Source organism: Brachypodium distachyon, chromosome 2, assembly GCF_000005505.3.
Source record: "Brachypodium distachyon strain Bd21 chromosome 2, Brachypodium_distachyon_v3.0, whole genome shotgun sequence".
In the NCBI taxonomy this organism is placed as follows: domain Eukaryota; kingdom Viridiplantae; phylum Streptophyta; class Magnoliopsida; order Poales; family Poaceae; genus Brachypodium; species Brachypodium distachyon.
In genome coordinates, this window is record NC_016132.3 from 9,408,753 (window position 1) to 9,428,296 (window position 19,544).

The following is a 19,544-nucleotide window of genomic DNA, read 5'->3' on the forward strand; positions in this document are numbered from 1 at the left end:
AGTGATAGAAACTTAATTTATGTGGGGATTGCAGTTTTGTTTTGGATAATACAGAACACGAGAAATATTGCTTCTTTTCCCTGTAAATACTCTAATGATCCATATAATTTGGTTTTTCCTATGTGCTACTGGGTGGATTTCTTATCAACAAAAGGTTAAAGTGAAATTCATCATATGCTTCAGTTGAGAGTGGCAAATGGAAGTGGGTGGTTATGTCACAGCATTTGGTCTCACTCACCGAAGCATTTTGGTTTATGGCAAATGTGAAGAGATGATGCCATATATGATCAAGTGAATCCTCATTCCAAATATCTTTCGAGAAAAATGAGGTGGTACCATCATGGACGATGCATCTAGCAATCGTCTTGAATGTGTAAAGGAGTTCAAGAGAGTCTCTACACCAAAATGAGCTTGTCACAGTGGTACCAGATGGAATGCTTCATTTTTTGACCCTCATTTTTTGGTCTGCACACTACCTCCCAAGCGGTAAGTGGTGGCCGGGTTTTCTTTGTAAGATCATGCCCTCTCAAAAGGCAATGTGTTCTATATTTATAAATTATTACAATATCCCCAGCAGGTAACACAAATGTGCTCATATATAGAATGTGGGAAGTGCGGATATGAGTGAATTTACCATTTGTAATCTGCCACCATATGATTACATGGAAGAGAAACAATTCAATCTTTGGATTAGAGGCATGAATTCCTCTATTTTAGGTTTACTTGTACTAAGTAATAGGCCTAAATAGTTGAATGCAGCCAAGAATAACATCTAACTGTTGAGCTTTATCAGACAGAACATTAATAGTAATGAGGTTTGACTTGTGGAAATTAACTTTTAGGCCACTAGAGATACTGAACTAGTGAAGAATACCCTGGATATTATGTAATTGAGCCTCACCACTTTCCATGATAATAAGTGTTATATCATCTGCATACTGGACAATGGGATATTCTGGGCAAGCAACAGATTGAATCGGCCTGATAAGCTGACTATGATGCATGGCCTAATTAAGAGTGGTCTAGAAGATCAGCCTCAATGAAAAATAGAATGAGAGATAGTGGATCACCTTGTCTAACTCCCCTTTTCCCAATGAATCTCTTTGTCCGGCACACCATTGAGGAGAACTTGTGATGTGGCTAAATGGAGGATGGAATTGATCCAATTACACCATTTTCCCTCAAATCCCATAGCATTGAGCATACTAGAATCTTCAACTTTATCAAATGTCTTTTCAAAATCTAATTTCAGTAGGACCACCTTATTTTTAGATTTATGACATGCATGAATATACTTAAATGCCCAACCTAAACAATCGTGAATAGTTATGCTTTTGATGAACCCATATTGATGGTGCTGTATTAAATGCATAATGACAGCTTGGAGCCTATTGGTAAGGATCTTAGTGAGCAGCTTCATAGTACAATTCAGTAGAGAGTAGGCCTGAAGTCATTAACCCCATCCGCAATATTGTCAGTCTTAGGAATAAGAGTGATAAAGCATGAGTTGATACCGGCAATAGATAGTTCTCATCTATGGAATTTGTTGCAAAGCTCATAGAATTCGTGCTTAATGATCTGCCAGCATTTCTTAATGAAATCAGTATTAAATCCATCTTGTCCAAGAGATTTGTTGCATGGGATATGCTTAACAACTTCATAAATTTCATGAATTGTGAAGGAAGCTTTGAATCCAGATAGGTCAATGGAATGATGAAAAAGATCAGATAGGAGAAATACCATCTCTTGCCCGTCATATTTACCCAGTCTATCTCTAAATGCATTCCAGAACATAGTTGCTTATCATCATGCTCAAATTCTAATTAGCCATCCTCTCATTTCAGACATGTGCTTTTCTGTTGGTAGAAGGTAGGGAGTGATTTTAATTTTTTTGAATTCTCATAACCAAGTTGCACCCATTTGATCTTACCCCTCTGCTTCCAATAGGTTTTCTGGGTGTTAAGGGCTGAAGGTGATCCTACATTTCTTCCTGAGGTCAAATTTCTTGGCAGTGAGCATTTTGTTATCCTCAGCATGATCCATGAGAAGATGGAATTAAGGTCCTTAGTGAAGGATGCAAGGTTAGACTTCAATTTGACCCATTTCTTCATCATAGTCCTAAGCTCCGTAAGCTTGGATGCGACTCTTTTTGTAGCATCCTGAATGTTAATCAACTTCTTCTCGGAACAGGCGTTGTTACTAGAATTCTAGATTTCCCAACAAATGGCAGCCACACTGGAAATCTCGACAATCGTAGCCATCCAATGATGATTTTCTTATCTATCGGACCTACATTAATTTTACAGGGATCTCAATGATTGAATCAAAATTTTGTTATCATCGACCGAGAAATAGGTATTTCTCAGTCGCCTAAGAAATAGCAAAACCGTATGTTAATTTTGCTCATAGGCTGTAAGGTGGTTTTGTTCATGTTAGCCTGGCATTGTTTTTTCTGCATTCCTTCGTAATTTCTTCTTGCATTCAGACTTCTAAAAGATTCTTGCCTCATGGATCACTGATTTCATTGATGAAATCAGGAGTTGACATCGGGAGTTGCTCCTTCCAAACAGAAAATTATATTCTCTCCGTCTCATATTAAGTGCCGAAATATTACATGTATCTAGACGTATCTAGTACGTAGATACGTTCACTTTTAGACAAATTTGAGTCTCTTAATATGTGACAGAGGAAGTATTATTTATGTGAGTAAAAAAAAGGAACTATGTAGCTGGACTCTTTCTAATGGCATAACGGCATATCTTGGTTTCAGACTGCATAGCCGTGGCTGTGAGTTAGATTTCTGACCGGTTGTAAAAGACGCCAAAATCACCGGCGCGGCTGAGCTATTAGTCATTGCCGTGTCGTCCTCCGACCCCTCTCTTGATCCCAACCAAAATTGACTTCCTTGACCTAATGGCCCATTCTTCCACGTACGTGCACATGCCCAATTACCGTTGTACCCTCCCCCACACGTCATGCAACTGCTGCACGCAAATCACACGCCCGAACAGGATCCATCTCACGCTGACGGAGCGCCTTCTCCTGGCCCACCGCGTCCGTCCCGCCCTCCCATTGGTCCAGAGCAGCCCAAAGTCCAAGTCCTCGCCTTGGCTGCTTAGCTTTTCCCAACCTTGACCCCTAGATTGATTGATAAAAGCCCCATCCTAGCAAGCTCAGCTTTGCTTTTGGAGCGGTGCAACTTTTTTACATGGAGCTGAGGCCTAAGCAGCAGGAGCACCGTCGTCGCCACGAGGAAGATGAGGAGGACGCCGACATGGAGCGCAGCCATCTTTCGCTGCGCACCGGCGGGCGGCGGCACGATGAAGAGTTGGGCTGGCGCCGCCGTGGTGAGATCAAGGAGGTGGACTTCTTCTTGGCCAGCGGCCATGCCGATGCTGCCCGATCGCGGAAGGACGGCGCGGGCCACGGGGCTTTGCATAGCGGCCGCGATGACGTCCATGTAAGTACGGCGCCGTCGGCACACATAGCAGGATCTGTGCTTGATTTGCTTGTTTGGTGTCCAAATTAATTGAGGCGTGGTGCTTCTTGTGTGTGCTGCGCAGACCGGGCTGGACTTGCTGACCTCCACAACAGGTGCCGCGGCTGGTGCGGCAACGGCTGCTGGCGGCGAGGATCCGTCGGCTCTTGTGGCCAGGACGGCGAAGAATCATGAAGTTTGTTGATTTTTCCTCTTGTAGTACATGTTTCTTCATTCTTAGCTTAGACCTTAAAAGCAAGATAATTAAGTAGATATGCAGATGTGATTGTGCTCTTTTGGCTGACACGTACATGTTTATGCGGTGCACAGATGGAGGCGGCGGCGACGGTGCAAGCGGAGCTCCGGCGGGTGGTGGAGGAGAACCTGCGGCTGCGAGGCATGCTGGAGGAGCTCACCCGGAGCTACGGCGCGCTGTACCACCAGCTGCTCCAGGTCACTCAGCAGCAGCAGCACCCTCATCGCCATACTGATCTGGCCATGATCAACGACCGATCGCCACTAACTCAAGTGAGCACTCGATCGCATAAACATATATCTAGGCATATGCATCTTTCCTTGATTTTGTCTCGTTCTTTAATTTGCTGAAACAATTAAATTTCTCATTCAGTTTTTAGCAGGCTAGCTCGATCTCTCGGCTTCTGCTTCCATTTTTCTCTTATTGATGCTCTTATTTGGTTTTTCCGGAATCTCCCCTACTGCAAATTTTCCAATTTGGTTATTTTACCCCTTATATGTATGCTCAAGAATTAGTATATTGCCAATCTGCGCTTAGCTTACCACCTACTGGGGGACGATACATACTGCACGATCAAGATCGGTGCAATATTGTACGGGTCATTGGCAAACGTGCATGCACGCGCATTCATGTAAGATCCAGCAGATCGACAAGTCTTTCCGCACCTGACCATGTCAATGCCTCGGTCTTGTCACGGATCAATTCGATTGATTAAGCTCTTAAAATATGTGGATAACATAATCAAACTGAAGTAAGGCTAGTAGCATGGGAGCATGGGTAGGGAGGATGGCTTAACTCATTACTAATTTTCTCGGATACCTTCTTTTCCGAGGAACCTCTCGATCGAGAGGGGTAGGGCTTACCGCAATGCTACTAACAAAATACAATGGTACTGAGTAATCAGAAAAAACCGGACAAAAACAAAGACAACAAAATCTCTTCGTCCCTATGCATGATTAGTGAGATGGCTGCCGGGCATTGAAAATGTACACACCCCTCCATCTCAATGAAATTTCTTCTCTATCACTTGATTTCTGTTGTACTGTATTTCGCTTATCATTGTGAGGTGTCTCAATCCAAGTTAGATATTTTTCAGCTTTACATTGCAGCTGGGTGTAGCTAGCTAGGTGCATGCATATATGTAGCATGACATTGCTGTAGGGGTAAACAGTACTAGTACTAGCAGTAGTTAGGATGTTCTAATCCCATGCACGCAGTTTTAATTGCTTGCTCGCTTTCCTCTTTGACTAACTAAACACCGCGTCTCGTGCTTCTTCTTCTCGGTCGCACCAAACCTGGATCGATGTATGCAGACGCACCTAACCGCACCCAACACGTCGGCGACGCAGCAGTTCCTGGAGCCACGCCCGCGCGCGCCTATTTCAACGGCCATGGGCACGGCACAGCAGGACGACGCCGCCGTGGAGTACGACAGCGGCACCGCCTCCTCCCCATCCCTGAGCGGCGCGCCGGGAACCGGCGGCAATAGGAGGACGGTTCAAGATGACGCGGCGCCGCCGGGAGCGAGGGAAAGCAGCGAGCAGGCGTCGTCGGAGCAGCCGCCGTGCCGGAAACCGAGGGTGTCCGTGCGCGCGCGATCAGAAGCACCAATGGTGCGTGCACTCCTTTTTCTTTAAGGGAAAAATTCGAGGTTACAAATTGTAACCGTGATGTTTTGATACTGGATATCTTTGACATTGCTGATGAAATCCAGATTAGCGATGGATGCCAATGGAGGAAGTATGGGCAGAAGATGGCAAAGGGCAACCCATGCCCGAGAGCTTACTACCGCTGCACAATGGCTACTGGATGCCCTGTGAGGAAGCAGGTACACCTACATAACTCATAAGTCGTACGTACTTTTTTTTTTCTTTTTTTGGAGAACTAGCGTGTACGTACTCTAGAAACCAATAAAGGGACTGTTGACCTCGTGTGGGTTGGGAGGAGATAATCTTTTAAAGCCTTTTAGCCAACCCAATCATGAGCAAGAGCTTACTATCCATTAGAATTATGACTTAAGTGCATTTTAGACTTTGAACATGAGTGAATGGGATGCTTTACTGCGAAAGTCATTTTGTACAGCTTCGTGATCTATCGGTGGCCTGCAGCCAGCCATGTACTGCCACGTACGTGGCGCCCATCTGGGCACAAAACTAGGGTTGTTCACACCTAGTTTAGACAGATTAACCAAACTAGTAGAACAAAATTCTAGTAATATCTAGGCTCTCATTGATCAAGTACTATTGTGCTCTCAACCACGAGAGGTGGTTTGAAAAGGGTCAAAGACACAATGAGTACTACACCCTGAAGTAAAGCACGTGCACATGAGCTATATACGAAGTTGGATGCATGTCAGCATAGCTCCACACCATTTTCTTAAAAGTTTGCATCTTCCCTGTGAAAACAGAAAACTCACTATTCCTCTCCTTCAGCATGAATTAGGTGGCCACAATGCTGTCCTAGGCCGTCATGAGTATTCGGTTTGTCGCTACAAATTTCATGTTCTCCCAATTCGCCTGAATTAGCTAGTCAGCATATTGTTTCCATTGGCTCAAGAATCTCAGGCCTATAAGGCTCAGTTTGGGGTTGGTGAATTGTATGCTAAACTTATTTTGCAATGTACTGAGAATTAAACACAAAAGAAGACAAAGAAAAGTTACTTAGCCACACAAAAAAAAGGGCAAAAGCTGGTTGAAAAAACTGGATTATCATAATCCATTTCAATGTCGAACTCATCCTAAGTTCTATAGAGTAGTTAGCAAGCTAACTATACATGAGCGTCGCACATTCAAACGGTGAAGAAAAATTTAGGATGCTCATTGAATAGGCAAGTTAAACTTGACTCGTTCATTGGTTGACTGTGAACATTATATATCTCTCATTTTTATAATATAAGGTGTATACTAACTCTGCTGCTAAATATATATATAATGTTCTATTACAACCATTATCTTTTGTAACCATAGTTACCAATGAAGGAACGTAGAGAAATTTTGGCTCCATTAAAACAAAAGTTTAACCAAGAATTACTCTATAATATGGCTTATATGATACAAAGTCGCAGTTTGAACCATAATATTAAAAAAATCAATTGGTTTGAAGCCTACTACGAAGTCTGCTGTTCTGCAGAAAACGCATGCAAATAAAAAGTACTAGCTTGTGCATAAAAGACCGAGTAATTAAAGGAAAAGGAAAACTCGATCCGTTGGTTACCACGGAAGAGAAAAACACAGACCGGCCATAACTAAAGGAAAATCTATTCCATGTTCCCGTGATTCCTTTTTTTTTTCCGTCCAAGCGCTGGCACAGAAAGCACACGCGTGTTGCTAGATTAGTCATGGCTTCGGATATATTCAAGTTCCCCATGCAAAGGATCATAGATTGATGGAGTAGTAGTACATGAAATGCACTAATGTGGACTGTTGCGCACCCGGCCGGTTGATACGCTGCAACTCCAAGCATTCCACGTGTGTAGGCAAGAGCAACACGTAGTATACGAATTTCTTTTTTTTGCTCTATTAGTTTTTTTTTGTAGACACTACGAGTGCGTGCTGCGGCGTCGGTCTATATACTGTGTGTCTGACATGACTGTACATATGTGTGTCCGTGCAGGTGCAGCGGTGCGCCGAGGACAAGACGGTCCTGATCACCACCTACGAGGGCAGCCACAACCACCAGCTGCCGCCCGCGGCGTTCACCATGGCCAACACCACGTCCGCCGCGGCAGCCATGCTCCTGTCCGGCCCGGCCACCAGCCGCGACGGGCCCATCCCGCTCCTGGGCCAGCCCACGGCTTCCTTCTTCCACCCCCACCACCAACACTACTCCTTCCCCTACGCCTCCAGCATGGCCACGCTCTCCGCCTCCGCGCCCTTCCCCACAATCACCCTCGACCTCACGCAGCCGCCCGCAGGCCGCCCACTGCCGCCTGCGGCATCCCCGGCCCCGGCGGCCATGATGCCATTGCCGCCGCAGCTCGCGATGTACCTCCAGCAGCAAAGGGCGTCGTCCACGACGATGCTCCCGCCGGCCGGGCTGACGGTGCAGGGCGCGCGGCAGACGCAGTCCGTCATGGACACGGTGACCGCGGCGATCGCGGCCGACCCCAACTTCAGCACGGCGTTGGCGGCCGCCATCTCGTCCGTCATGGCAAGAGACGAAGCACCTCATCAGGATCACCCTAGTGCTGCTACTACTGCTACTCCCCGTGGCGGTGTCTCTGCCGCGGGAGACGGCGGCACCGGTGACGCCGCATCGACACCGGCGCCGGATGGAGCACGTGCGGCGGCGTCCTCCGGCGGCGGCGGCGGCTCGCCTCGGCTTGCGACGCGATCTTGCACCACGTCTACTACTTGAGGTAGGTAAGACGCACGCGCCGCTAGCTTTGCATCTTGTAAAGCACAGCATTATGAGTGATTGAGTGTATATTTATATATGCGCCCGCACATATGATACGTCCACATTTTGCATTATGTACAGTTAAACGGACAGTAGATCGATGACCTTTGTACGTACATACGGGGTTGTTCCCTTGAGATATAGTGGAATCATCGCTGTTACAGGAAGGCTTATCAGTAACGGTCGAAAAACAACATCAGTAACGGTCGGGGCCGCCGTTACTAACTTCGTGTTACTGATGATGGGTATCATCAGCAACGGTCACTTCAACCATTACTGATGTATCATCATCAGTGGCGGGCGGCCCGACCCGACCGTTACTGATGAATACCATCATCAGTGACGGTCACGTTTCCGCGCCCATCACTGATGATATGTACATCAGTAACGGTCGCTTTGCCACATCAGTGTCGGGCGAGTGACCGACACTGATACATTTTCGGTAATTAAAATAATAATTAAAATCACAGAAAATACACAGAAAAATATATGCGGCACAGCACACCACAGCACAGAAAAATACACATCCACATCATTTAAAGCTTACAAATGTATATAAAGCCGCATCATTTAAAACATATAAAGATTACAAATGTATCTCACTTCACGACATTGATTACAAAGTGTCAAAATTTCATATAAGCATATAAAGAATACAAATGTATCTCATTTCAAGTTTGAAGCTATTGTTGTGGGTGAACCCCTAGTCACCACTTGTTCCACGCGTTCATAGAAGTCCCCACTAGGCTTGATGACCTCATTGTTGATGAGATGGGCGAACTCCCTTTGAATGTTATACACAACCCATTTAGGTCGGTGTGCCATTGTCATTCGGGGCCGCCGGTACTCTTCCACAGCCGCGACTGACCCCTTCCACTCAGGTTTGAACATGCTGGCATTCTCCATAAGGATGTGACAGCAGTACTAGCCACAGTAAACACTGCCAGCCAGCTGTTGCTGGCAAGGGAACCTGTGGTTGTGATGAGGCTCGTTTTTATAACCTTTACCAACTAGTTTTCCCTTGGTCGTCACTTTTCAGGCAGTGTTAATGAGTGATTTGATGGGTTTCCAGTACCGACCTCGAACACCCTTTTTCGGAAGTAGTGAATCGAAGTAGTACACCACAGACCAAGGCAAACAAATGAGTAGTGTCACCCGATGGTCTCTGTTTTCAAAAGAAACAAACTTTAATTAGTATCTAAGGGTGTATAAGAAAGACTGTATTAGAAAAAACAAACGGTTCCATATATAAAATTCAACTTACTCCAAATTAAGGAAGAAGAGGATAAAGTCGTGGTCCGCGTATTTTTTCAGACATGCCACCAAGTATTTAGATACCAGAGTTCTTGAGTGATCCTTTTCTGACTCAAGACCCATGTCACCGTAGTTGAACACCGCGGGGTCTAGAATGGCTACTTTTTTTTACCTCCATTCGCCGCATTTTCCTTATTTGGTAGGCAAACCACAGCCTTAAGAGGTTGATATCAAGCTTTTGGCGGTTGAAGAGGTGGAACAGTTTGTTCAACTCCACACCAAAGGTGATAGGACGTTTCTGAATGTTCCCAGTTTCTTGCTCAAAGAAGCCATAGTCTCGTGGGATTTGAATATTGATTTGTTGACATGCTGTTGAGAACCACCTGATACTTGCATGTAGAACTGATGAAGCTCTTGCATCTCTCTGGACACGGCACAAGCAGGGAATCTTCGGTGACCATCGGTCTTCCAGGATAGTAAATAAGCACTCAGTCAAACTCCCTAGCCACGAAATAGGATCCGTCTTCAAATCTCTGGCCTTGACGGGTTCTCCATGAGAATGCCAGGCCTATTGTCTTCACAGACTCCACTTACGTCAGGCACATAGTGCATCTCATCTTGATTGACATTGGAGGACTCCTTGATGGTCTTGCCGCCGCGCCCCCTCTTTTTATGCCTCCTCTTATTGTCCCATGCATTTTGCTCATCTGCCTTGTACTTGTCATCGATCTTGCGGCCACCCATGGACTCAGCGGCACCCAAGACAGAGAAGGTAGGAGGGACGTTTCCAGCCTGTGCCGACCCTTTGGTCTGGCTATCTTTGAGCTGTGGAGGCATCGACATTACCCGCTCTTAATCTCCGCCGGCATCGACAGGAGGAAGTATCTGAAGGGAAAGGCCGAGCGGCGATTGAGAAGTACCTTTGTGGGCGGACGGAGATGGAGTCATAAAGGGCCGGCGCTGGTTGTAGAGAGATACCAAGCTCCTAGGCCACATAATGCGGTAGTTTGGACAACCGCGTAGGATATCCACGCCTCTCGATGGTCGTCGACGACGGAGTCCACCATCACACTCGTGTGTCGTTCATAAGAATGCCGTGCACCGGTGGCGATGATTGTCTGGGCATCAGGCGGCCAATGGCGCCTACAGGCTTCCCAGGCTTGTCTACGTGGATACGACACTTCACCGGTGCCTGCGCGTAACAAGAAGAAGGCATATGTGTGTAAGATCTTTATTCATGAAGGTAAGGATTGAAAAAAGAGTTTGAAAAGTATGCTTACAAGGATGTTGTCGCTCGGACCCGTATCGTTATCCCGGATGCCCTCGCTTGGGTCCGGTTGGCTAGCGGGGGGGGGGGGGGGGGGGGAGGTTGTCCATGCTAGGAGCCGGGCTGTAACTTGGGTGTAGGTGTCTTCATCGTCCATACGTGTGTCAGAGGCGGCGCTGCTCTTCAGCGGGGTGCTCTTTCGTGGGGGAAGAGGAGGAAGGAGGTTCCTCAAACCTTCCACTCCTTCCCCGAGTATGGCGTCAAGTGCGGGGTGATCTTTGGCCAATGTCGACACCAAATGATGGACAGCTTGCGCTGCATATTCTCTTGACACCTTTTGACACACCATAGATGCCTGCTCTCGTGCCTCTGCCTTAGCTTGTTCTATTATTTCAGCAGAAGCGGGGAGCTTTTTTTGGACCTTGCTTTGCTTCGGAGCAGGCAAGAAATAATCATCCCAGCAGGCCCCTCCGCCTTCCCCCAACACGACCCGTGTGCTCCGCCTTTTGCAAGCCGGCGGTCACAGCCGACTCCCACCTCTTGCTCTGCACGAAGTTGTCAGATGTTTCTGACCTCTTGCTCTCCTCCCATTTGTGGGCATTTTCCTCTTATCATATAAGATAGGACGTGAGTCTATATGGATCATGAGTGTCATAATTAATGCCGAAAACAAATTAATGCACGTGAACCCTTACCGTAAAAATTTTAACAGGCGGCTGCATTGGTTCATCAAAAGTCCTTTTCGTTCTAAATCACCTTTCGCGACTCCAAAAAAAAACGTCCATTCGGTTATCCATCGAGCATTGATTCTTTCCTTGGCGTACATCCAAGAACGGTCCTTCGAGATACAACACAATACACAAGAAAACACAAAGCCAAATAGTTAGCCGGCCTAATCATTAACAAGGGGATTAAGGTGTTAATTAACCGGGGCTAACTAAAAATTTGAAATTAGAGACATTCGGAGAGAAATTGGAGGCTGGCGAGAAAGATCGGGAGGGAGAGGGAAGCTCCGGGCGATGACGAAGAGGCCGCATTTTGGCCGGCGACCGGAGCTCAAAAATTTAAAATTGGTGAACTTTGGAGAGAAATTGGAGGCCGGCGAGACAGATCGGGAGGGAGAGAGAGCTCGCAAGGGAGAGGGAAGCTTCGGGCTCGAAGATCGGAGCTCGCCGGCCATGGGGATGAGGGCCTGCCGTCGACGCGTGCGGGGGGGAGAGGAGGAAGGGAGAGGGAGGAGGGGTACCTGCAGGGCTCGCTGCCGGGCGAAATCCGCATGGCTTTGTCGTCGCTGGGGAAGATGGGCCACAGCTGGTCCGTTATGACGCGCAGTGCGACCAGCTGCGGCTATGCCCAGCGTATTTAAACCGCGACAATCATCAGTGACGGTCAGGACACGGGCGACCGTTACTGATAATAGGGGATACATCAGTAACGGTCGCTTTAACACGGCCCGTTACTGATGCACCACCATCAGTAATGGTTAACACGGCCCGTTATCAGTAACGGTCGCATCAATAATGGGCCGTGTTAACCGTTACTGATGGGTGGTGCATCAGTAACGGGCCATGTTAAAGCGACCGCCACTGATGTCTCTCGCGAGGTATGATGGTTCATCAGTGGCGGTCGACTCGCGCGACCGCCGCTAATGTATGGCTGGGCGGGGACGGGCAGACCTCGCTCTGTTCATCAGTAATGGTCGCGCCGGACCCGTTACTGATGTGCCGTTACATATAGACCGTTTTGTAGTAGTGCATTTAGCTGAGCATGAGAGCATCTGCTTGTCTTGTCTGATCGAGGTTAATTTTGTTGGCAAATTTCGCTGCAATTTGATGTTTATTAATGAACTGCTGAACAGCTGAAGTGGTGATTAGCTCGCTAGTGAGGGTGCAGATGGATTGGGCCGTCTCGACCCAACTAGCCCGCGTTTTCGCCCATGAAGAACGATGACAACTGTAGGCCTTACACGGGCCGAGTCAACTTTCTCTTCTTCTAGAATACAACTAGATAGGTGTATCATATATTGAAGAAGAATAGTACCGCGATGCGGTTTACAAGCCTGTAGGCCAAGTTTATAGCGACTACTCGCTTACAATCCAGGGTGAGCCCCACGATCCAAAGCTACTAAACAATATCCCCTTGAGTAAATCTGTTCTACTCCAAATTCTACCTTAATTCCCCCTCGATGAATGGAGAATGGTGCCGACGCTAGGAGTAGCACCATCAAAAACCACGGAGTTGCGATGCCGCCAAATAGACCAACAAATAAGAGTGACTGCAGTGTTCAGATCGTGCCGGTCCTTCTTGCTTGGAGCCTCCAACCTCGGCCACCAGTCCACAATCTCCTCCTGCGGTGCCGGTGCCCACTCCAGTCGCTGCCAAGCTCACAGGACACCATCCCAAACTTGCCTTGAGACAACACAACCAAGAAGCAGGTGAGAGATGCTCTCCTGATCTTGATCACACAACGGGCAATGTGGGGGATGCGGCAAACCACGCCTACTCAGCCGGTTCGCGGTCCAACAGCGATTCCTCGTCGCCAACCACATGAAGAATTGATACTTGCTCGGAGCCCGCGAATCCCAAATCTCAGTCGCCCCTGCCATCAACTCCCACATCATCAAGTACTCCAATGCACGCTAGCTTTTTTTTGTAAGCACAATGCCAGCCAGCCGGGATAGAGCATTGATGTAGTAGAACGGTAGAAGATGGCATCCGCCGTGCAAATACCACCATGCGAGTTTGGCAACGACCTGAAGGTATGCAGCTAGTGACGATGGTGGAACGTCTTCTCCGCCGGTAGCAGCCAGCGGGTAATATTGACGTCGACGCCCGACGACTGGATGGTCTTCTTGACTAGCTTTGGAAGAACGGTTCACTTTTGGCAAGATCAATGGCAAGATGACAAACCATATAACACATGGCCCCAACTTCATTCATATGACATTGACCAGAATGTCTCAGTTTGGTATATGAAGAATTGCATTGAGATCACAAACAACTTTCACATTCCTCTCTCTGCAGATGCATACATGCAGCTTCAGGATCTTACACAGCTGATCAATGGCGTGCCACAAACTGAGCAGAATGATATGTGGACTTACCCATGGAAGACTCCTGGTTACTCCACAGCCAACACATACAAGCTCCTCATCACTCGTATTGACATTCATCAGATCTTCAAATGGATCTGGGCCTCTTGCAATCAGCTTAAGCATAAAGTTTTCATGTGGCCTCTGATGGTGGACAGATTAAATACCCGTGCTATGCTGCTAAAGAAGAATTTCTACATTCAATCACACAATTGTGTCCTCTGTAACCATCAGACAATGGAGACCAGGGTGATCCTCTTCTTTAACTGCCAATTTGCTACTGCATGCTGGAGATACATCTACCCTAGGTATTCCCCAGGTGACAACATCTTCATCACCATCGAAACAATTAAGCAAGAACTTCATGTGCCTTTCTACATGGAGCATCTGGAAGACGAGAAATGACTGCATCTTCAATGGGATCACTCCATCACTGTACCGTTGTAGAAGAACTTTCAAGGACGAACTCAATCTTGTTTTTCATAGAGCTTGAAGAAAGACATATAACGGCCTAAAGGCCTGGATAGACAACTTCATGTAATTCCTATGTAAATATTCTTTTTGATAATATATGCAATAGGCCTTATGGCCTAAAGCTTTCCGTCAAAAAAAAACTAGCTCTGGAGACAACGAGTCTGCAGTCCGCACTATGGCGGCGCACAATGACAACTGTGCGGACTAGCGACTCTTGCTATCGTATTGTACTTTTTTATGCCGACGATCCTTTTTACCTCCAGAATCCTTATTTGAGAACTTTGTTACCAAAAACCACAATTTTTTTAAAAAGAAGAAGGGCATGTCCCTGGTCTCAGCATCGATCTGTTTTATTTTAGCATGACTCTGGTTATTGCATCGAAAGAGGATATGAGGATTCTGTTTTACTCCATCCGTCCTGAAATAAGTGACGTGGATTTATATATAATGCACACCACCTGTTTTACAAATCCATGTCAGTTAATTCGGTACGGTTAATTCGGGACGGAAGGAGGATATTGATTTGGATAAGCATGCTATGTAACATCCGATTGGCATGTCCGCATGTACCTGTCTTCTGGCTTTTGGTGGATCGATCACTGTGCGAGGAAAAATAGCTCGTTTTACCATAAAAAGTTCGTCAGACCGTCACGAGTGAACTTGCCAAAAAACAAAAGAGGGGACACTCCGTAAGAGGCAAGACTATCGGGCAAAGGCGCACAATGTAGAGTGGACGACATCTTTACAAATTTTCAGAACGAATATGCAAAAAAATACTACAGTAACTGAGTAGTGAACAAATATTCAAGGCTCCAGGAAGCTAAACCATATAGTACTCCATTATTTGTGATGAGATGAGATAAAAAAGCCCTAACTCTCATCATGCTCCCTTGCTCGTTATATCAACCTCGTACAGTTTACTTACTGTCTACAGATCCATTTCTGTCCATACATAGCAGATATCCACACAATTACTGTACATTCGTTTATTCCTTTCTACTAGGTTCCTAAACGCGCATGCTTGACATTGCAATTTATAAGTGCTTGCAATATGTACAATACCAGACCTGATACACTAGAGCTGATGTGATCATGAAGACCAAAGCAAAGCTGCTCCTCATGCGGATTTGGCAAAACCAATCTTGCTGTCGCCAAAGTCAAAAACCGTGTGATACGCGCCCATGAAGACATCTCCAAGTATCCTGCGATTTTATTAAGTGTAATCAGACAGATTACCAGGAGAAAACAAGCAAAGGAAGAAGCAATTTGGAGGCATACCAGAGTGGACCACGAGGGGGTGGAATGTCGAACGCCATGAACCCACTAATGCAAATGGTCTGGCCTGATTGCTCCAGCTTTACAATGTACTGCAGCAAAGGAAACTCGATTAGATTGCGTTTCTTTGGAATTAGGTATACGAAAATGAGCCAAGGAAACAGCTGATTTGAAGTCAACATCATTCAGGTTGGCTATTGACCATCTTAACTGGAGGTATGTGTATCAAACTTACAAATTATGAGAAACAATAAATAGTAAGAACGAGTAGTCAATTGATACATTACCCCCAGAAAACCTAAATACAGCTTAAAAATGGATTGCGTTTTCAAGAGCAATAACTGAAGAAAACCAAAATTTACAGCCTAAGGAAATTGATTGCTATTCAGAACAATAACTGCAGCGTAAGTTTAAAGAATGGGCCAAGGATAACTAGGGGGGGCACCTGCTCTGGTGTCAAGGTGAAAGTCTTGTTTGCTATGGTGAACGCAAGATTAGGCATCTTTGAGATCTGATGGCAGTCGACGGTTGATTCGCCATTGGGGCTCGGGAGACGCTCGCAGAGCTGCGACGCACATCGGAATCAAACATCACTGTTCACCACCCAACAATCAGAAAATACCAGTGTAATTACATACCATAGCCAGTGGTACTAACCTGATTAGCATACTGCAAGATGAGCTCTTTTGTTTGGTTTTGTCGGAGTTGATTCTGTATCCAGACAACAGCCATCTCACAAGCAGTGCAGAGAAGATCAGAACCCCGGTTTTCTTTCTCAACAACAGATTCAATTTGGTTACTGTTTGTGGAAAAAAAACTGTCATGGGAAAAAAACATCGCTAGAAGATGGTAACTACAACTTCATGGGTGTATTGAACGAACCTGACAGACTTAGTACCATCAAATACACAGAGACCGATCTGACTGCATACTTTCTGTGGCCTTGTCTGCTCAGTCCATGTTCTTTAGGTTAGAGAATTCAATACCAATGTAAAATATATATGGACCACAAAAACATTCCTCGCATTATGAGAATAACAAGGGGAAAGCCGCAAGCGACAAACCTGTGCTACCAGCAACTCAAGGATCATCTCTCCATATTCTCTCACCACTTCCTTGCACTCCATACTGATGATGCCCTCGGCCCCAATTGCATGATTGACTTGAGCCACTATGGTCTGGAAGTAATATAAATTGCAAATACTTCAGCTATATACCGTAATTTGAAAACATGTCAACATACCACTTAGGCCCTGTTTGGATTCAAGGTGTTTATTGTGGGAGCTTCAGTATTTAGTTCGAATTTGAACTAAACACCGAAACATTGCTATGAAGTACCCCTCTTCCAAACAGGGCCTTGGGGATCCAAGAGAATATACTGTTGGGCCGGCGAGCAGTGAAGTCCCTGAGTCAACAATTGCTGCACAACCACCAGCGCAGAAGCCAGTTGACTGGCCACCAATAAGAAGATCACCCATGTCAAATTGCCAGTAGCCTTTGCGAGTAACAGGAACATATGTATGTTTCCCCTTGTAGTGCTTTTGGTCTACACCACCAAACACGAGCTCGCCACCCGTGGGGGCATCAGGATCACGGTTAAGCCAAAATGAGAAGATGTCCTTGGCAATCAGTTTCTGCTCTTGCATGCTCTGCCTGTTCGTTCATGCAGTATGCAAGCAAGTTGGCAAACAAAGATCAAAGATGGAATCAAAAGAGTGAAGAAAATTCTTGAATATGTACCAAACTGGAGGTGCGCTCCCCACGGATATTTCAGGAAATCCAAGGCCAAGTATACCATCAAACTTTCCGATGATAAAACTAGGACTTGCTTCACGGGTTGTCTCAATGAACTTCTGAAAGAACAATAGAACTACAACGTTGGTAGTCATTCGTATAGATGTCTTACTGAGCTACTTGTTCAATAATTCACCTGATTTTTTACAACAAGGTCGCCGACTAACACACTGTCCTCACTGAAGAAGCCAGCAATTGATCCAGAGCCATACGAGATTGTGCAAGTTTCTCCTGAAGAATTTGAGTGGCCATAAGTATTGAATCTTTAAGAGACGCCTTGCTGACTTGAAAAGACAAGGACCAAATTTGAACAGAAGAAAAGTATTGCGTATCAGTCATACCGTTCTTTTTGTAAGTGCTCGATTTGGTTGACTTATATTTATGGTGTAAGTAGCATGCTATCTGGAAAACATAGACACCAAAACAACGGATTTATGCATCTTCCATAACTCAAAAGATGCACCGTAGTGTCAGATGCTTGTTAGTGTCAGGCAATAAGCTTGCGGCATACCGAAAAATAGCACTTTGACGACGGAACCCACAGGTTGGAGCTCCCAGTGTCAAATATCACCGTGAAGTTTTGTGGTGGCGTACCAACGCCGATCTCTCCATAGTACTGGGTGTCCAGGTAGTTGTCCAAAGGAACTATGTCATCATCTGAAACACCCAGATAACGGTAAGAACCGTCCCCTGACCTCAGCACGTTCCTCTGCTGTCTTGCCAATTTTGCAGCCGTCAGAGCTTCCTTGTCCAGCCTCTTCTTGCTCAGGTTGATTCTCAGCACTCCATCAGAGGAAGCGCCAAGCAGCAAGGCACATGAGAGGGTCCACAAGCAAGTGACCCACAAGAGATGCCTCGGCCCCATGGCCCCAGAACTACCTGAGGAAAATAATCCCCAATTACGAATCCGATGGCATAGCTAACTCGACGAATCTCACAAAAATAAGAAAAGTTACCTCGATGAAAGATTCACGAAATCTTAGAACAAGAAACGTGCAGCGGTATCTCATGACAAGAAATCGCACACGTTAACACAGAATTCGATCGAAATCGGGTAAAACCCTAACTATATGGTTCGGATGTATTCTAATTCTCCTATCCACCTATGTGGTAACAGCGGAGTCCCAAAATCAAACAGCTAGAGTATAGTATATCAAAGGAAAACACACGGGAGATATAGAATCATGAACTACTAGCACGGTATGGTTGCTGTGAGCGCTGCAGCGCCAGAAAAAGAGGAACACCCCCGTCCCCAAATCAAAAACGAAAAGAAAAGGAAGAACTCTAAAATAGATAACTAATAGCTCAAGCATCTGAGCTCTTGAGTAGCGGCAAGCGATTAAGCTGCTACCTAGGCTCATGGACTAGTCAACAGCCATACCTTCCTTGCGAGGAGAGCGAGCTTTCCCAGAGAGAAGTGGAGAAGAAACTCGAGGGGAAAGAGTGATGATAAACAGGACACACCAGTCAGATGAAGGTGTTGGTCCCAGGAAGAAAAAAAAAAGCGGTTACTTGGCACACAGCTAGGTAGTCTACCTTAAGGTTTGCTCACTGCTGTTCCACTGACAATCTGACATGTGTGCTCAAATGAACCCTGGCCCAGATGTCAATGGCAGAATAGCTCGGTGCAAAACTGCAAAGCAGACGTAGGGTGAAAAGATAGAAGCAATAACAATTTAAGACTTGTTTTTGCAGAGTAGGGAAAGGATGGGAGAGGGAGGAACGGCGTTATTAAGAAAATCAAAGGAGAAAGTAGGAAGGTTGGTAATTTAATGCAGAGATATTCTATGGAGCTGCCTCAGTTGGTGAAAAAATAAATGGATATAACCGGCCATATGATACCAGTGGTTCTGCTGTGTCATTGAAACCTTTCTTTTTCTTTGATGTTCAGATTAAGAGCTTTCTTGCTGCTCTTAGTTTGATCCGGAGGAATTTGATAGAAATTTAGAGAATTCTATTCTTAAGGAAATTTTCCTTTATAACTCATTTGATTTGCAGGATTTGAACTATAGGAATATTTCCTATGGCCAATTTGTATGCAATTCTAAAGAAAAAAATTCATGTGATCCAACCTCATGGAATTAGAAGGAAATAAATCTCAAGTGCATGGGACATTTGTAATTTTCACGGCCAGCAACAGGAGGCAATTCATTTCCAAATCATGGAACTATGCAAGACAGTTCTTCTTTGATTTTCATCCATTATCTTACCAGTTTAAGATTGCAGTTCATGGTCATCAATTCACCTCCTATGTGA

The 19,544-nt window shown here is 45.7% G+C and overlaps 2 protein-coding genes across 4 annotated transcripts; one reads left to right on the plus strand and one right to left on the minus strand.

Annotated features, from left to right (window-relative positions):
- The first annotated feature begins 3,159 nt into the window (after nucleotides 1-3,159).
- LOC100846801 (probable WRKY transcription factor 47) lies at nucleotides 3,160-8,299 on the plus strand. Its single transcript, XM_010234765.3, has 6 exons — nucleotides 3,160-3,460; nucleotides 3,564-3,674; nucleotides 3,809-4,006; nucleotides 5,048-5,347; nucleotides 5,449-5,562; nucleotides 7,347-8,299. Exons 1-6 carry the CDS (start codon nucleotides 3,209-3,211, stop codon nucleotides 8,088-8,090), a joined length of 1,719 nt encoding a protein of 572 aa, XP_010233067.1. The 5' UTR covers nucleotides 3,160-3,208; the 3' UTR covers nucleotides 8,091-8,299.
- Nucleotides 8,300-14,966: 6,667 nt separating this feature from the next.
- On the minus strand, nucleotides 14,967-18,822 carry LOC100842338 (aspartic proteinase). Of its 3 annotated transcripts, none has more exons than XM_003567490.4 (12): nucleotides 18,670-18,822; nucleotides 17,800-18,167; nucleotides 17,630-17,690; nucleotides 17,425-17,519; nucleotides 17,235-17,347; nucleotides 16,874-17,147; nucleotides 16,559-16,672; nucleotides 16,377-16,441; nucleotides 16,152-16,293; nucleotides 15,940-16,059; nucleotides 15,498-15,586; nucleotides 14,967-15,421 (listed from the first exon to the last, which is right to left on the minus strand). In XM_003567490.4, exons 2-12 carry the CDS (start codon nucleotides 18,151-18,153, stop codon nucleotides 15,337-15,339), a joined length of 1,512 nt encoding a protein of 503 aa, XP_003567538.1. In that variant the 5' UTR covers nucleotides 18,154-18,167; nucleotides 18,670-18,822; the 3' UTR covers nucleotides 14,967-15,336. The 3 variants fall into 3 exon arrangements, with proteins under 3 accessions (XP_003567538.1, XP_010230799.1, XP_024315162.1); XM_010232497.3 differs by having other exon boundaries at nucleotides 17,800-18,163; nucleotides 18,670-18,797; XM_024459394.1 differs by lacking the exon at nucleotides 18,670-18,822 and adding an exon at nucleotides 18,245-18,644.
- Nucleotides 18,823-19,544: the final 722 nt, after the last annotated feature.

Bases quoted from the DNA above. Each gene is read 5' to 3' on its own strand.
- LOC100846801 (XM_010234765.3), top strand. From the start codon at position 3,209: ATGGAGCTGAGGCCTAAGCAGCAGGAGCACCGTCGTCGCCACGAGGAA. The intron at 4,007-5,047 runs GTGAGCACTCGA...CGATGTATGCAG, and splicing joins ACCGATCGCCACTAACTCAA to ACGCACCTAACCGCACCCAA. The intron at 5,348-5,448 runs GTGCGTGCACTC...GATGAAATCCAG, and splicing joins CGCGATCAGAAGCACCAATG to ATTAGCGATGGATGCCAATG.
- LOC100842338 (XM_003567490.4), bottom strand. From the start codon at position 18,153: ATGGGGCCGAGGCATCTCTTGTGGGTCACTTGCTTGTGGACCCTCTCA. The intron at 16,673-16,873 runs GTATATTCTCTT...TATTACTTCCAG, and splicing joins CACTGCTCGCCGGCCCAACA to ACCATAGTGGCTCAAGTCAA. The intron at 15,587-15,939 runs GTGCCCCCCCTA...CCTTTGCTGCAG, and splicing joins TCACCTTGACACCAGAGCAG to TACATTGTAAAGCTGGAGCA.